Source organism: Anthonomus grandis, chromosome 1 (assembly GCF_022605725.1).
Source record: "Anthonomus grandis grandis chromosome 1, icAntGran1.3, whole genome shotgun sequence".
Classification (NCBI taxonomy): domain Eukaryota; kingdom Metazoa; phylum Arthropoda; class Insecta; order Coleoptera; family Curculionidae; genus Anthonomus; species Anthonomus grandis.
Window position 1 is genome coordinate 52,856,370 of NC_065546.1, and position 19,413 is coordinate 52,875,782.

Sequence of the window (19,413 nt, forward strand, 5' to 3'; positions counted from 1 at the left end):
GTTGTACTTTTAACGAGAAACTGTCTTATAATTTTTATTTAAGTAAAAACAATGATTTATTTAAGTAACAATGAACATTGACCAGAAATAGCATATTATGATAATATATTGTTAATAATTGAAGCAAATTTTGAGTTTTACTATGTGTTATATTTCTTGACATCCTTTTTGTCTGTGTGAGAACCAATTTATCAGTTAAAGATTCTTACACCTGCACTTTAAATAAACACATCCAACTGGATGGTGCCCATAATTTAAAAGGTAAGCTAGAATAATTTATGTCAACCCACCACCAATTAATGTTCTTCAGACTGAAGCTCCCGTTGGCATATGTTTCACATCATTAAAGACATTCAACATCAGTCATTATTTATAAGAAAAAAAAACAGACATGGTTACAATAGGCTCACACTGACTATCTGCTTCTTGTTCTTCGTATACCATAATAGAACTATCTAGAGCTTTGAAGAGACCAAGCGTTTTTTCTCTTTTTAATAAGGCCAAATTAGTAAGAATAAATAAACAGATATATTGTTTCAACTTTTCTTTAATTTCTGATGATGTAATTGTCATACTTAACTCTACCGCACTTTGCATTGAGACTAAAAAAATAAATGATATAATAAAATAATTTTATAAGATAACGAAAATATTTTACACTTATATTTATACATATTGAAATAATCTGCGTCTCCTTATAACATGAGCCATGAATGAAAGAATGTGAGAAAGAAATTCAATAAGGCAAAAAGTTGTAGTAGGTAGAAGACTTAAAAGAAAAAAAACTACAGAGTAAATACGATATAGATGAGATAAAGAAGAAAATTGCACTATGAATTCGAAAAGACACCAATGAGTAAACGTTAACTAAAAAAGATTAAATTAGTGAACAGAATATCACTTTTCTGAAAACATTTTAGTAGAACAAATAGTCGGCACCCAGACCATCTTAGAACGAGCTTACCACCAACGTAATACTGAGCAGAGAAATTAGATCTGGAGTCTAAGTTAAGGTGTAATTAAGGTTTGGATACAGCAACCAAGCGTTTAAAAACCATTCTAATAAAGCTATTAAAATAGGACCACATCATCCATAGAGGCTATAATTGACTTGTCACCCCTTCAAAATGAAACCACACCAGCACTGCAGCAGATCTGATATTACAACAGCAAATTTTGTTTTTGTCTTTGAGTAGCACCTATTCGATCAAACAAAAGTAGAATGACACAATATAGGATTCGTGAATGCTATATTTTTTTGAGCCAATCTAATTAATCGAGTCAGTGTAGTCTATATATGATTAGTAAAAACCGTAGAAAAAGCTGTAGAGACATATGGTTATAATAAATTATATTGTGTCAACTTAATTTTTGCATTAAAGGACCTAAGCTCCAAAAATCTACAAGTCAACGTAATTACTCTTATTATTTAGCAGTTTATAATTCCCGTTTACAAAATCTTCTTCTAAAGAAACAGAACCTTTTAATTCGACCTCAATAAACTTTATTTTGGATCTATGCAGTATTTTTCGCTATTAATTCTCTTATAAGGTAACCGGGGGTAATAGGGCCCACCAGATATTGAGGCCCAACGCTGGTTTGCCCGATGGAAAGCGCCTAAAATATTTATATCGCCTTCTGTTAATAATATTTGGTATTACTGTGGCCGGCAATGTAATTCTGTTCTATAGTTATGAGCCTCCTGGCTTGTTCTATGGTGTCACGTTTCGCTGAGCTACATTTTATAAGAATTTTGACCGGTAAGTTAGCAAATTAAATTGTTTTAATAATACGTAGATTTTTCATTATATATGCCTGATAATCTATGTATCTGATAGTTTCATTTTATGTTGGGTTTGTTTGTTGTTTCATAACCTCAAAATAAATTTTATTGTGCTACAGGTTATAACGTCCGGACCGTATTTTCTGCAAAGCATTGAAAAAAGGCTTGGGCTTTATTTTCTGCCGCCATAAATACACGTATTCATTAGATTTATTTATTCTTTTACAGAAGATGGGTAAAAAAGGCAGAGGGATAAGGGCGATTTAGGATATTAACGAGGGAAAATCTCAGCGCTGGGTGGAACAAAAATGCGGAATACCCAGAAGAACACTTAGGAATCAAATTAAATCACAAAGCGTGAAGAGAAAACTAGGTAGAAAAACAATTTTAACCGATAATGAAGAGACTGATTTTGAGAATAAAATAATTCGGCTAGCCGATAAAGGTTTTCCGCTTACACCAAAACCATTAAGAAGGTCTGTGTTCAGGTATGTTGAGCAAAAGAAAATTAAGCATTGCTTCAATCAGGAAAAACGTCTCGCTGGTAGGGAGTGGATAAGGACTTTTCTAAAAAATCATCCGAGAACATCAACACGTCGATCTCAATTCATGAATCCAGCAAGAGCTCAAAAATTAAATCGTTTTATCGTAGAAGATCATTTCAGAAAACTAGGAGATCTGTTGAAGTGCACTCAGTTAAAAAGTAAAGAACCAAAAATGTATAATATGGATGAGAAGGATTGTCGCTTGACTCTTCATCACCAACAAAACGTTCTAGCAGCCAAAGGAGCTAAACGAGTGCATTTCATTTCTCATGAACAAGCTGAAAGCGCAACTATTGTTGCTTGCGCTAATGCTCTCGGACATGCCATACCGCCTGTCATTCTTTTTAAGGGCAAGAGAATGAAGCGAACCTACTCAGATGGCTTACCGGCTGGCTCAAAAGTTATGATGACTCCTAAAGGGAGCATGACGATAGAAACGTTTGATAAGTGGCTAGACCATTTCATTGAATACATGTCGCCTCTGCCAGTAATTTTAAGTTTTGATGGGGCCAAATGCCATTTGGATATTAGCATTGCTAAGAAAGCAAAAGCTCATGACATTCACTTATATTGTCTGCCGAGTAACACCACCCATAAGCTTCAGCCGATGGATAAAGCTATATTTCGAGCATTTGAAGCTTATTGGGACGATGAATTATTAAAGTACTGGGATAAACATCCTACACGTGATTTAAACAGGGAAAGATTTTCTGAAGTTTTTACACCTACATGGCAGAAAGCAATGTCCATTGGAAATATCACAAGCGGCTTTCGAGCTACGGGGATATGCCCTTATGATAAGGATGTTCTTCTCATTGAAGCATTTGCCCCAAGTCTTGTAACTGAGAGATCTTACCAGGAGACGACCGCCGCCGCCGATGATTCGGAATATGACTCAGATGACTACCTGCCTTTAAGTGAATTGCGTAAAAAATTAATCCCTTTGAATAATAATTCCTTCGCGGAAGTGTTACTAACACCAGATCTAGGCAAAAAAAAATCTGCTCCAAGACGTAAAGCTATAAATTACAAAGCAGTTGAAGTCAAGCGATCCGTATTTTTAAAGGAGGTGGAGTTTCAACTTGATCCCGTTCCAGCCTTACCGAATACCGCCATCTGAATCTGTGTCTTCCATTGCATCAGAACATAACAAGGAATGGCACTGTGTGATTTGCTACGAAGACTATGTAGCAGATATGAGACGATGTGCTTCTTGTGGTTTTTGGTTCCATGAGGATTGTGTTGGTTTGACTGAGGACGATACTGACATTTTTTTGTGTCCAGGCTGTATGCTTTAAGTATTAGATTTATACTTAATACCATATTTTACCTATCTTTGATACTGTTTTTTTAGTGTGTAACATTTATTTTTTATTCTCTCAGTATTTTGTTAAATTGTCTCTTTTGCTAATCTGTTATTTTTTTAGTTCTCATTCAAATCTTATTATATGTCAATGCAGATATTTATTAAGGCCCTAAAGGATATTTTTGATATTTATGTTTGGATATCATTATTTTAATATTTTCTTTTTATTTTTTAGTGTTGTTTAATCGTTTGACTTGTTTTTTGTTCATTTAAATATATGGGCCTTGTTATATGCACTTGCAGACTTTTGGCAAGGCCCAGAAGACAATTTTTTTAATGTTCGCGTCTCGACATATAAGTATCATTATTTTGTGTTCAAACATTACCATTATGTTGTTTATACCCTTTTCTATTTTTTATAATAATAAAAGTTTTGAAAAAGTAAATTTCTCTCGTAGATATTAATTATAATTTCTTAGGTGGGCCTTATTACACCCGGGTACCTTATGTCAATCAGTTACCATTAACTTTGATAACAAAACTAATTACTTAGAATTTAAATTAATTAATAATTTACTCTTTTTTGCTTTAAAAATAAGAAATTATTTAAAATTAAGCTAATCGATTCTAGCTAATATAAAGTTGGACTAAATTGAAAAACCGTTTATTATAAATATCTAAGTATTAGGAGCCCAATGAGAAAATTTTAATTTTTATTCTTTTATTCGCCCAAAATCCCTTAAAAAGTATTATAACTGATGCAACACTCAGATAAGGCTTCCTTACTGAGCTCTGAACCTATAATCGGCATAGACATTAAATATGTAGCTGTCGTATCAGTTGTATGTTAAGCCAAAAAAAATTAGAATTAACGTTTCTATTGCGTAAAAACCATACTTTCCGATTGACATCGGCTGTAAAAGACCGCATTATCCAGCGAACATTATTTTTGGTTACTATTACTAGTTACTATACCTTGATAATTCTTTAACATTTATTCTTGATTCCACATCAGGCCTCGAACATTTCCATAATACTATTCTATTGAAACAGTTGTCATACAACAAAAAGCAAGCAATAAATCGGTTAAAAATCAAAGTTGTTGCAAATTAAATGACATTTAATTAAAATTACCTTAAATATTTCCATTTAACAACTGCTTATCAGCACAAGATCTTTACCTTATATAAATTACATTATACCAAATTCGAACACACAATATGCATATTTTTACGCACTTTCAATTAAAATGATTTTTTACGCTATATTCATCAAATTAAGTCAAATTACACAACTCAAATTTCTCATGTAAACGGGACATATTTATTGAACAAATATTTTATTTTGTTGGCAATAAAAATTTCTCAAATAAACGTGAGCATAAATTGTTTTTTATTTCCCGAATTAACAATCGCTCTAACGCAATCAATTTTTTTTAAATGCTGCACAACAGACAGAGTGAATAATTATTACGGAAATTGGTTGTTCCATCGGATATTTATTATCACCCAAAGGTTTAAATAACCAGATAAATTAAGCAGACGAGCAAGTTTTTTCAACACACATTTAAATTAACACATTTTTTCTCCTTATTCGAAGAAATAAAAAAAGTTTGCTAGATTTTAACATCTTTTTTTTACAGATTAACTATAGTTCTATGAGCTGGGTGGAAGTTAACTTTGAATATTAACTTTTTGAGACAAATCTTACCCAAATTAATAATTTATATTTTTTGATTTGGCTCCGAATGGTGAAGCAACATTCTAAAATCGTAACCACTCAATATTACCTTCAACCTCTTCTGAAAATGACAAGAAAAGTAACAATTAAATATAAAAACAGATGTCGCTGCAAAACTCATTTTACGCGACTTTGATTTTTTAAGTAAGCATTTTTATGCCTTGGCAAAAATCATTGGTACCATGATAAGTACAAAGGAATCCACAAAAACGCCTATATACAACAGTGTGTACGATAACTCACACTACTGATCATAAATCACAAAAATAACTAGCTACGAGGTTGTTCCTTATGTAATTTTTTTAATAATCAGTGCACTAACAGAGGAGCTTTATATTAAGAGTAGCAGAAAATTTATCTACACCCTATAGCTCGATCCAGGTACGTGCCACAAATTCAAATTTGTTAATGCATATTTTTGCATTCAAATAGGTAATTTTCTACTCCTTTTTTTTAGTTTTTGCGACAACGAGATAGCCTAATTACTTGCTTAAGAATTAAATAAAATTCATAAATAGTTAAAATTAAAGAAATAATCCTACAGTTTAAAGTTTAGGAACGAATAACATAGTGAATAAATTTCTATGCATCAACAATCACAATATCATTATTCTCCTACTTTTCCCTCAACGAACTTAAAATCAGGAAATAAGAAATAATAGATTTTTTGTCAGTGTAATATTATTATATTTATTAAAAAAGCTCTGCGTTTTTTTTATTTAGTTATCTATTAGTGACAAAAAACAAAGCACTGTTACACAAGTCAACCAATATAAAAACAAATACATCCAAAATATAATAATAAAACTAAAAATTTGTTATATCTAAAATTACTCAAAACAGACAATGCAGTAAAACATAACACACAACGCGAGGCATTAAACAATTAGGTCGAAACGTAAAACAATTAAAAAACCCTAAATTTAAAACATTTCAACATTAGGTAGTAGCAATTTTGTAGAATAATTTTTTTTCGCTTTTTGACCTTGTGGTTGGCATATTTAGCCAAATTAAAAATCACCTACGCCTATGTTTATATTGTGAAATCAGATTTCCTAAATTTCAATGACTGATCGGTTTAAAATTCTATTTATTAATGAGGAATTTGGTAATAAGTCCACGGCTTTAATATATTTCTATAAGTAACTTATAACTTATGTTATATCTTCGTTACTAGATATTTTAGTTTAAAAAAGGTAATTGCACTAAAGCTTATTGTCAAAACGCTAAATGTCTAAAGAAAGCAATTTTATTAAAAAAAAAACATTACAAATAGGATAACGAAACCAGAAAAATATATACAAAACAGCCATCATTAGCAGATATTTTTTTAAACGTAGGCATAGTTAACTGGAGCAGCTAACCTTGCAAGTGGAGATGCTGGAAAAGCGGAATAAGCCACAGGAGCTGGAGCCGCTAAGATTGGAGCAGCCCTGGCAAAGGCTGGCTGAGCTACTAAAGGAGCAGCTACCGCCCTCGCAGCTAACACTGGTGCTGGGGCTGGTAGTACCCTTGCGTCAACAATGGGAGCAGGAGCAACAACTGGGGCAGCAACGGCTTTGGCTACGACTGGGGCAGCAACAGCTAAAGGAGCTTTCCTTACTACAGCGTTGAATCCGTTCACTGGGTCAGCGGTGTAATCCACGATCCTTCTAGTACCATCGGGATCAACCAAACTATATTGGCCCTGGACAATATTACCATTTCTACTTTCAATTTGACTCTTGCTGTCTCCAGTTAAACTATCTTGGACATCGTAAGCAAAGGAGTACTGTGGATTTGGATCAAAAGTTGCATCGGAAACTTTGGCGAGTACTTGGGGGGCTGCTACCACGGCTGCTGGGCCGGCTATCACTCCACCCCTAGCCACTGCTACCAAAGCGGCAAAAAATGCAAACTGAAACAAAAATTACCATTACCACTTTTCGCAAGAAAGGATATAAATTTGTACTAATAGCTATGTTTTAATTATATTTGAAAAAATTAAGCTTAACTTGAAAAAGAGCCACATTTGAACATTAATTTTAGTATTTTAAGATTGAATTATATTTTGACTTATGTTCGTAGTTTATCACGAAATTTTCAAATAGTCCCCTTATTCTTCGCAACACTCACAACACTTCACGAAAAAAATCCAAAGGGGTTGTGTACCACTACATACCTTAACTGCCATGTTTAATTGTTAATTAAATGTTCAGTGAAGATAGACTGATAACAATTTATGGAACATTTGTGCTTTTATACGACCTGACTTTCCAAAGACGGGCATGCATAGAATAATAATAGGACCTACGAAATTCTTTTCAAGGATTTTGGTGGCCAGTCATGATGGCTTAAAATAATTAAGTATTACATACAGTACCAAGAACACTTCACAAAATTTCACAAATTTGGACAATTCCACTGGTGCTTATTTTTTGAAAATATATACATATGGTAAGTAAAATTATTAAAAACTAGTAGCTATTAATTATTTTTGACATTAATTAAGCACCTAAACTACACCTTATAATAACAAAATCTGTAAAACCCCTATAAAAATCAGCGATAGTTTACTTTACAAAAAAAGAAGATGCTGCATCCTATTAATTTATTTTTAATTTATGCTGCCACAAAGAATCATCGATTTTTAAGTAGGATTCACAAGCAAATTACATTCCAAAATTGTAAAAAGTAAATTTGTTTAACTTACTATTTTAAAATTAAGCCCAGTGTAATTAACCTGAAACAGTTAAATTTTATTATAACATAATTGGTGCATGGGTAATAGATGCGATATGTCTAATAAACATATCTTTACAGGTCTTATGGTACATAAAAAGCTGTTTAGAGAAAAATTTAATTTTCAAATTAACTTTTATTTAACGCAATAAAATATTTTTGGCTTTCTCCACCTACACCTAACTGCAGTTTAATAGAAACCAATAAACATGATTTGCTATCATGAGTCACTAATTAATTTTTTTCAATTTTAATATGCTTTTAATTGCAGATATATTTTTCATTGCTGATTGACATTAACTTTAAACGAAGTAAAATGTTTGGATGTTTTTCTCAAAGCCTTGTTGAGAAACTACTAAAAATTACAATTTTTAAGTATACATTGCTTAATTTAATGTAAGTGGTATTACGCATAACTGATATAATATATGACTATATCTTTATTTTTCGAAATATTCCTAAAGTGTATGGATATCCTTAAAATTAAATCTGAGCAAAACGACAGAATTAAAAAATTCAATGAACACCTCGCAACTTAAAAAGTATATCAAGTCAACCAACTACGGTTAATAACATTTGTTACTGAGGATAATCATTATTTTTTATTCCTTGTAGATAGTAGATCTAAATTTATCCAAAGTGGTATCTTTTATTTTAAGAAATAGGTGATACTGCTAAACTTTTTATCGAAACGCCGTATGTATAATTGAACCAGTGTTTTTATTAATAAAAATAACATATTACAAACGGAATAACGAAACTAAAAACAATATTTACAAAACAGTCATCATTAGCGAACAATATTCTTATTAAACATAGGCGTAATTAAATGGAGCAGCTAGCCTTGCTACTGGAGCAGCTGGAAAAGCTTGATAAGCAACAGGCGCTGGAGCTGCTAAGATAGGAGCTGCCCTAGCAATCGCTGGCTGAGCTACTAAAGGAGCAGCTACTGCCCTTGCAGCTAAAACGGGAGCCGGAGCTGCTACTGCCCTGGCGGCTACAATCGGAGCAGGAGCAACAACTGGGGCGGCAACGGCTTTGGCTACGACTGGGGCAGCAACAGCTAAAGGAGCTTTTCTTACTACGGCGTTGAATCCGTTCACTGGGTCAGCGGTGTAATCGACAATTCTTCTAGTGCCATCAGGATCAACCAGACTGTATTGTCCCTGAACGATGTCTCCATTTCTACTTTCAATTTGACTCTTGCTGTCTCCAGTTAAACCGTCTTGAACGTCATAAGCAAAAGAGTACTGTGGATTTGGATCAAATGTTGCATCGGACACTTTGGCGAGTACTTGGGGGGCTGCTACCACGGCTGCTGGACCGGCTATCACTCCACCCCTAGCTACTGCTACCAAGGCGGCCAAAATAACAAACTGAAAATAAATTTAAAAAATACTTAATTAGAATTGATTAAGTTTCAATTTATGTAGTATTTAATTATTAATATTATGATTTTTCGTATACAAAAAAAAATATTTCCTAAATAATCCTTTTCTGTAGTCACTACATTTGCAAATATGTAAAAAAATGCCAAAAGGGTTATTTATCTACATACCTTAACTGCCATGTTTATTGTTTATTAAATGTTCAGTAAAGATAGACTGATACTAATTGATTGGACATGTGCTTTTATATAAACTTACTTTCCAAAGACTGGCATGCATTGAATAATAATAGGACCTACGAAATTCTTTTCAAGGATTTTGATGGCCGGTCATGATAGTGTAAAAAAAAAGAATTTTGACGCAATAGATGTATTTGGGCCGAGGCGTACCAATATGGCTTATTGGTATGCCACGGTAGATTTGAAAATTTCGGACTGTTAGATCGCGGTTTAATGGGTCCTAGGTGTCGCAGTCTCTTTGAATAATAAAGCATGCATGTTTTTAAATTTTTAAATATTTTAACATTTTTTAATTAGGAAGTGAAAATACGCCTTCATTTAATATCTTTTAAATAGGTATTAATTAGATTTTTAAATTTATTATTTCTTTCAGTAGTAAATAATTATGTAATTAGCTATCTTCAATTAAAATCTCAGTATAAAAACAGTATATTAACTTACAATGTAATATTTCATTTGATTTTCTTACTATACTCAACATTCTAGAGAAAATGTTTTGCTTTAGAAAGATCAACTGCCAGTTATTAAAAGGGGATTAGATTTATTGATTGCAGGTTTCTGAATAATCCTTTGCTACGGCAACCTAAGAAAATTTAGATAAGTTTTCCAAACTGTATTTAGAGCTGTTTGTCTGTATCCTTTCCAGTATTTTACATTCGGGATTGTTACGAAAAAGTTAATTTGTTTTAGTATTAAGGAGTAACTTTATCTGATGACATATTATACATTGATTTAACCTCTTGATCCTTCATTCCCTAACTTTAAATATCAAAGTTGTTTTCATGGTTGTTCTAACACACAGATGTGTAAGCTTTTGAGCTTACCAAATCGTAGCTTGCATTGCCTTTTTCCCAAGCAATTGTGTCTATTTTCTCGAAAAATATTACTTCAAGGCACTTGACTTCTTTGGAAAATTATATTGTATTGAAACTCAGGAACACACGTGTAGGCTCTATTAATCTGCCACTATCAGCTTTTAAAAATTTAAGCCTTGCATGTCTACCTTTAATCCTTTTTCCAAGATAAACAACAAAACAAATTAAAATATTAAAAAACATGACATCCTTTGAAACCTATAAAACGATTTGGAAATGCTTATGATTTTCTACATCGGACTACACAATTATAACAAAATAGTACAAAGCTATAAGAATAATTAACATATTTACATTTTTATACAGATATTAATATTTCATTGAGCTTTGGGTTTTTCAGTATTTAGAAGCTTCTTTTCTTGTAAAAAATTTACCGACAAGCCCTCTTCCTTGTGTTATGTCTATTAGAACTTCCTTGTACAACAGGGACAAATTCCGTACATAAGCACCATTTAAACTTCTTATCCTTCTTCGTAAGCTTTAATCCAGAATTAACTGAAATTCTCCTTGTGCGTTGATAAGTATTTTTAATCTATGGTGTTTTGACGTGGGCTTTTTTACGACCATCCAAAAATCTCATCCATTATTCTCTAAGAGACCAACATAGAAAATTGACGAAAAACAAAGAAAAACACAAAGTCACGGTCTCACAACATGTAATTAAACGGGCTACACGTGTTTCGCTCTAGTTAGAGCACCATCAGGCCTTTAGAAGCCATCCACACACTTCACAGTATATAAATAAAAATTTTCATTTCATTTGAAATTTTTTTTCACGAAACACGTGTAGCCCGTTTAATTACATGTTGTGAGACCGTGTTTTTCTTTGCTTTTCGTCAATTTTTTACGACCAGTTTTTCTGGGTTGTTTCTTACTATCCTACTCAATAAAACACTGTTTTTCAATGCAGTTACATATTTTAATGAAGATGTGATATTAATTTATATTCTAAAATTCTAACCGCACCTTGTTGCACCAGGGTGCAACGTGCAAACGCGACTTAAGTGAAAACTAAAGTGACTTCCGACAAGAATGACAGACAGACCCAGTGGCGAGGTTATTCAAATTACAGTGGACGTGTATGCATTGGCGTACTAATTTAAAATGATTATGAACTGACTTTTAAGTTAAAAGTGAAAGTGTGGTGTTTGTTAACACTAAATTTTGATTTCTTAATTACTGGATAGTTAAATTAAAGACTAAAACTTTGTGGATTTAAAATCTACTTATATTCTTCGTATGTCTCTACTTCATCAGAGAAGGAGTGGTACATGTTTCTTGCTACCGGATAACTGTCACTGTCTTATGATTAAGTAGGGATGCACTTCCGCCTTGTTGCCAAACCTAACTCACAATTTCAGTATACAAACTAAAGGCTAAAGGTAAAATTAAATGATTCTCAATACTACAATACCTTCCCCCTTAAAAGAAAAAAAAAATTTTCATTCTCTCAAATAGAGGATAATTATTATACACTATTACATTACAAAATTAGTATTTTATTGAATTCCTAATCTATCAATTGGTTTTATAACCCTTTTTGGCCTAACTGATTGTTCAATATTATTTCTAACCGATGACAACTGTTTTGTTTCTTCAAAACTACCCTCGGTTTCTTCTACAGCTAAATTACCCTCTAACTCTAAACTACTATCTATATTTACAGAATTATTTACAAAATTTTCTGGATTTTCATTATAATTATCTCTAAAAAAGGACTTGAAGGTAAAATTCCAAAATCTGAACTAATGGGAATTTTAGGTAATAAACTTGAAGATAAGTTGAATATAAATTTTTTAAGTTGGTTACAGTGTCTTTTCCAATTCCTATCCAAGTCTGGTATTCTAAGTAAGTAAGTTCTTTTACCCAACTTTTTGCTAATTACCCCCTTAATAAAAATAGGTTTATCAACGATTTTATAATTCTTGAACAAAACAGGTGCATTTAACACAAAATTAATTTTTTTACTAGGTTTACTTTTAATTTGCCTATTCTGGGCCTTTTACCCACTTTTTGTATATCCAAATTATTTTTAGAAATAGATTTTTCTGAAGCTGGTAAAAGACTAGACAGTCTAGTTCTTAAATCCCTACCAAACATTAAAACAGCAGGACTCACCCCAGTTGTGCAATGAGGAGTGACCCTATAAGCTAGGAGGAACCTACATAAAGTTAAACTAACATTTTCAATGGAACTCGAGACTAAAGCTTTTTTAAGAGCTGATTTAACTGTCTTAACTGCATTTTCGGCTGCACCATTAGAAGCCGGGGAGTAAGGAGGACTCGTTAAATGCTTAATATTATTTTTTGATAGGAAATTTTCAAACTGTCTGCCATTATCTGACACCAAAGTAACAGGTAAACCAAAAGTGGCAAAAACTCTTCTAAGGGCCTGAATTGTTGAAGCAGAGCTAATTTTGGACATTTCGAAAACTTCCACCCATTTCGAGTAGGCATCAAGTATTACAATAAAATTTTGGCGTTTAAAATCAAAAAAATCTATATGAATGCGCTCCCATGGAGCTTTTGGCCAGGGCCATGGGCTTAACTCTGCCTTAGGGGCACTACTAAAAAACAAAACACAAGCATCACATTTTTTTGTTAACATTTCAATCTCAGAATCTATGTTTAGGTACCAAATATAACCTCTGGCTAAACTTTTCATTTTAACTGCTCCCATATGGGATTTATGTAACTCTTGTAGTACTTGATGCCGCATGGAATTAGGTACTACTACTATATGATCCCACATAATACAATTTTCTACGATACTAAATTCAAATCTTTTAGCAAAATATGCCTTTAAGGAAATATGAGTTGTCTTTTTAGGCCAGCCGTTTTGAATAAAATAAATTACTCTTTAAAGAATTATATCTGACGCTGTCTCTTTTTGCAATTTTTCAAAATTCAAATTAAAATCTTCATTTTTTAAGAAAAAATAAAAGAAATCAATATCAATGTTATCATCATTAAACAAATCATTTTTTTTTTCATTGGATGGCATGCGTGACAGCCAGACAGCAACATTTTTATCACTTTTAACATATTCGATTTCATAATTATACCCTGACAAAATTACTGCCCACCTTCTTAACCTGTTGGCAGAAAATTGTGGTATTCCTTTGTGTTCACCAAAAATTGTTAGTAGTGGTTTATGATCTGTTATGAGTTTAAATTTATTTAAATAAAGGTACTGATTAAATTTTAAAACGCCAAAAATTATGGCTAATCCCTCCTTCTCTATTTGCGAATATCTTTTTTCAGATAAGTCTAAACATATGGCTTATACGATGATAGATGCTAATACTATATATAAGTCTAAGACAAGAATTTGGATACCTCTACATTCTATTGGAATCATTCTGATTTAAACAGGATCCATTGCATAGATTAATTGTATATCAGCATAATTTAACTGTGATAGCACATAAGATGCACGTATTGATGTTTTTACTTTTGGGGTAAACATCAACGCCTGTACTAATTTTTAAAAAGTTGATACAATTTATGGTCGCCTGATCACAAAGCATACACTACCGCTCAAAAGTATTTGCCCACCATGTATTATTTTTAATATTTCAAATTAGAAACAAAAATCTTAGCTTTATGCCTATATTTAGATTGTATCTCATTTGTAAAAATTGCATATATGCTTCAACAGCATACTTATCAACGGATTTGGGAATTTTAAGACGGACTCTCGATTATAATGTTAGGAAATTCACCAGAGAAGGGACTATTAGCAACAAACCTTGATCGGGAAGGCCAAAGGCAACAAGCTCAAAGGAGGATTTAAATATTATAATTACAAGCAAACGTAATAGACGCCTTACCGCCCCTGAAAACATAGCAAAAATCAACAAGGAGCGTAAAAAAACGGTCAGTGTTTCGACAGTAAAACGGCTGGTCTTAAAGAACGTTTAGCTGTATCAAAACCGCTACTGAAGGATGTTAATAAGAAGAAAAGACTTGAGTGGGCCCAATCACACAAAGAATGGACCATTGATGACTGGAAAAAAGTTCTATGGAGTCGAAATTCGAGGTTTATGGAACGAAGAGGCGAGTTTTTGTTCGCCGTTATGCCAATGAAAGGGTCGCTGAGAACTGTGGGGTTGTTTCGGAGGATCTGCAGTGGGCGATCTAATTAGAATAGAAGGAATTCTACGAAAAGAGGGTTATAAAACAATTTTAAGTGACAATGTACTTCCTTCTGGTACTCGAATAATTGGGGAAAACTTCATCTTTCAACATGACAATGACCCCAAGCACACGTCGAAATTATGCAAGCAATATTTAGGTCAATTACAAAGGCAACATCTTCTGAAAGTTATGGTATGGCCCCCACAATCACCGGACCGCAATCCTATCGAATTACTGTGGGTTGAACTGGATAGACAAGTGCGAAAATCATGCCCTACATCAAAAGAAGACTTGTGGAGGATCATCCAAGAAGAGTGACACAAGATACCTCAGGAAACTTTGGTCAAATTAATTAGAAGACTACCGAAACTCTGTGAAGCTCTCATTAAAAATCGAGGCGGACATGTAGATGAATCCAAAATTTGATTTTCTTAAATTCAATTAATTGAAAAATGTATTGTTTTTATTTATTTTGTTATAAATAAACCGTTTCATAAGAATAACTGATGGGTTTATTATTTTTAGTTATAACTTTAAAACAGTCATGTGGGCAAATACTTTTGAGCGGTAGTGTATGTGTCATTAATTTAGTTGCACTTTCTGAAAAACCTAAAAGTTAAGTATTAATAACTAGTAGTTTGAAGTATCAAAGGCTTTGTCATAGTCAAGATGCACCATAGCACGTGGCTAAATGTGCCAAGCCCAAGACCAAAAAACAAAAAAAAGATGCACCAAAAGGGCCAGTTTGTCATGTTTTTCAAGCACCCTGGAAAGAGTAGGCAGAATACCAAATAGTCTTGAGTTGATTGAGACTCTTGATTAAGTGTTTTTGATGTAAATAAATCGAATAAATAAAAACCAGTTTACCATAAATTGAAACGAGATATTTACATAGAAGCAGAGTAAATTCATACCATTTAGTAGTTTTAGAATTTTTAGTAACAAGGTATCAACCTAAGTTAGCCAGTAATAAAAATCAATAACAATATAAATTCTAAAGCTAATATCATATTAGTTAATAATTTTTAAAATATTTTCGTTAAGATTCACTCAACATATAAAGATTTTTTACCCTAGTAAATTTTTTATTTCTTAACCCTTATGTGACTGGAAAGGTACCCGGGTACCTTTTCAGTTTTCAGATATGAATATCTTTTTAACTCACCTTCGATGAAGCTTGTACTTTTGTGACATTTCTTAATTTGGTTTTTTTAAGTTATTGTTAAAATTTGAAATAATTTTTTTTTATTTTCAAAGTAAATAAGGTGTAAAAAATTTTCATCCATAGTTGACTGGGTGGTTACCCGGGTACCTATACTATGTTTGTAATACTAATAAAATTTTTAAGAGTTAAATTCATATGTTTTATTATATATACAGTAATAAGAAGTTATAGAAAATTACAGTAGGGTACAAATTAACGCAACATAACAAACAAACACTTAAAAACACTAAAAAACATTACTTATGAATTACAGTTTTGACAAACAGTTTGAGCCACTGAATGCTCATTACAAACTGGCTTGGAGCACGATTTACAGGCTTTACGAGTTTTCCTCTGTTTACCAACCACCTTTATACGTCCAGATGCATCTCGTTCACAAACTGCTGGTTCTCTAACTGGATTATCTAAAGGAACAGGCATTCGTCGGTGAAGTACCATTTCTATAGCCTGACGAGTAAAATAATCACCAACAACTTTTGGAATTTGGGATATTTGGATACTTGACAAACACAGCTCATTACCAAGATCTTTTAAAAATCGCCGACGTTGATCAGTAGCTTTGAAAGAAGGATTAGGTTCCTTGTATATACAATAAGAAGCTAAACTAGCAACGTCAATTATGTTGAAAAAAAAATGATAATGGCCAGCGATTTGTTCTACGTTTGAAAGTATATTCACATAGCATTTGGTCCATAGTGTCAACACCGCCTTTAGTTTTGTTATAATATGTGTTAATTTCAGGCTTTGCAACAGAAGTATTATCTACTTCGCCTGTTGCGTGCATAGTTGATAAAAAAATCGCTGCCTTGTTTTTTTTTGGAACTTAAGAGAACAATGTAGCATCTTTGTTGAATGTAAAAATGGTTGAATTTATGGCTCTATCTTTTTGTGCTTGCATATTGGAAGGTAAAAACGTTTTATTTTTTCTAACTGTTCCTACTAAAGTCATATTCCATGAATTTAAAGTACGAGCAAGTTGCAAACTTGTAAAAAAATTATCTGTTGTGATATTTCTTCCTGATCCCTTATAATGTGCAACTAAGTCCAATACTGTTCTCTCACCGATATTTGCCTGACGTTCACCCCCTGGTGGTTTTCCGGTATATAGCGGAACCTTTAGAGGATAGGAATTTATCGCATCACAAGCCCAAAAAACCTTTATTCCATATTTCGCTGGTTTCGAGGGAATGTACTGGGTAAACTTAGTGTGTCCTCTATATGGAAATAATTGTTCATCTACTATAATACACTCTGTTGGCCGATAATTTTTTGTCAAATTTGAATTCAGTATAATCCAGATATCTCGAATTGGAGCTGCTATATCTGTCTTTGCACGTTCTATACGCGTATTCTGGTCATCAAACCGAATAAATCTTAGAAACATTTTGAAGCGATCACGAGGCATAGCTACGCGAAACAAAGGAAGCGAATCCATCTTCCACATTTCAGAAATATGTTCTTTATTGAACCTATGTAAACCAGCAGTAATTAGAATTCCGAAAAATGCATCTAGTTCTACATCAGTAAATGGAATAAATACTTCTGGAGAAAATGTTTTCGGCGGCTTAGTTATTGCCAATAACCTTTGGTTATATTTCTGCGTAAATCTATTCCCTTTTTTATTGCTATATTTTAGAATCAGGGTACACATTTCTGGGGATATAATATTTTTGAAAATGTCTTTGGGCGTATATAAACGACTTAAGGCTGCTGCACCACTTTTTTCACGCAAAATATTTCGACCTACCGTTTGTCGTTGTGGTGTAGGTGAGTCATTCCACTGAGTGCCATCTTTACTAGTCCAATGAAATTGTGAAGCTATATCTGGATGACTGTCATCATCATCATCAGTCTCCGAATCTTCCAGCTCTACAACAGGATCGTTTTCAATGTCAGAATCCTCGTTCTCTTCATCTGACAGTTGTGGAATATACTCCTCTTCATCAGAAGCAATAAATGGCTCTTCTTCGTCATCACTTAGGTGTTCTAAGGCTTCTTTTAATTCCGAATAGGTCAACCTATTATAATATTTCTATTATTATTTAATTTACCTCCTTTTGTAGCAAGATTCATTGTTTAAGTTATCGACAATTGATTCGAAACAAATCGGGTTGTATATTGATTTGCAGTGGTCTTATGCAACTTATTTGCCCTTAACAACGTGTTTAATTTGTGTAAAATAAGGACGTTTGCTTCTCGAAATGAATTATTAATTGAGAAACGTTTGTGTTTAAATTTCGCAATATTTAAAAAAAAATTGAGTAATATCTAAAGGTTCTAGTCGCAGCGCCCCAGAAACTTAAGCCATATGTTAAAATAAATTCAACCAGTTATCTATATATACTCTGATAATATAATCTTTAGTTAAACTTTATCTTAAAATATAAAATTTGTATAACAATTTTCTAATTTTGCCACATACATAATTTGAGAGGCAATCCCACTTAAGATTCTAATCAAATATTTTTTAATTGCAATCGTATGTACCCACCCTCATAACATATATGAGTTTTTATATTTAATCGTTTGGTTTGTAAGAAGCTTCGTACCCAAAATTTGTGTCTTTTATAAAAAAAAAATATTTATTTATCTGTCTGTCGCAAAGTTTGAACCCAAATTTAACAAGGGTTGGTTAATTTTCTTAGCAGCTTTATAATTTTTTATTTATTGACCTTTATACATAATATTACATTGCCTTATTGTGAATTAATAGCTTCTTATGTCTTATGTTTTTCGCGAATGAAAAAACTATAAAAGCCTTTTTTCATTAGCAACTGTAGAGGTTACTTAATTCCTTAATTGATGACGATTTTAAAATCTACAAGAGGATAAAAAGCCTTGCTAACTGTTTGGATTTATAAAAAGATTATTATGTGTGTATTATTATTAGTGTTACATAGCGGTCAATTGAGGACAAAATATACTTTTTTTTAAATTTCTTAATTGCCTTATTGATTATGCACTTTTTCTATACTTTCATTTAATGTGCGAGTATATCATACGTGAAATGCCCTTAGTTTTTGTCTCCCATCAAAATTGTCCTCTTTTTAGTATGTGCATAATAAAATGCAACATAAAATAGACATAAATAAACAAATAAACCGAGTTATGATATTAGATTTTTCTACTGCATATAAATTTTTATGCCTTTTATATTTTTTTTTCCTAAAACTTATCGTTTTTAAGAAACTATGTTGTGAATTGATGTTTTTTTTTGGTTAGACATAACAATGAAATACCTATTTTGTTGGGTATTACACCATTATGGAAATAAATATCAGTTTAGAAAATACTATCTTAGACGCTCAATTATTACTAATTGTGACATAATACCCTATAAAACATGTAACTATAATAATTATAGATTCATCACAAAAATATTGACATTATTTAAGTTTATAGTTTATAATTATGTATATTTGACTGTTACATATTGCTAATAGCCAAAATAC

At 32.3% G+C, this 19,413-nt stretch overlaps 3 protein-coding genes across 10 annotated transcripts in view; 1 reads left to right on the forward strand and 2 right to left on the reverse strand.

The window, feature by feature from the left end:
- The window catches only part of LOC126733620 (disks large 1 tumor suppressor protein), an 825,690-nt gene that overhangs the window by 526,744 nt on the left and 279,533 nt on the right, over positions 1-19,413 (forward strand). The window lies entirely within an intron of this gene.
- On the reverse strand, positions 6,608-7,579 carry LOC126733784 (larval cuticle protein A2B-like). Its single transcript, XM_050437185.1, has 2 exons — positions 7,536-7,579; positions 6,608-7,271 (listed from the first exon to the last, which is right to left on the reverse strand). Exons 1-2 carry the CDS (start codon positions 7,545-7,547, stop codon positions 6,705-6,707), a joined length of 579 nt encoding a protein of 192 aa, XP_050293142.1. The 5' UTR covers positions 7,548-7,579; the 3' UTR covers positions 6,608-6,704.
- On the reverse strand, positions 8,797-9,708 carry LOC126733775 (larval cuticle protein A2B-like). Its single transcript, XM_050437173.1, has 2 exons — positions 9,654-9,708; positions 8,797-9,471 (listed from the first exon to the last, which is right to left on the reverse strand). The coding sequence occupies exons 1-2, from the start codon at positions 9,663-9,665 to the stop codon at positions 8,905-8,907; spliced, it is 579 nt and encodes a 192-aa protein (XP_050293130.1). The 5' UTR covers positions 9,666-9,708; the 3' UTR covers positions 8,797-8,904.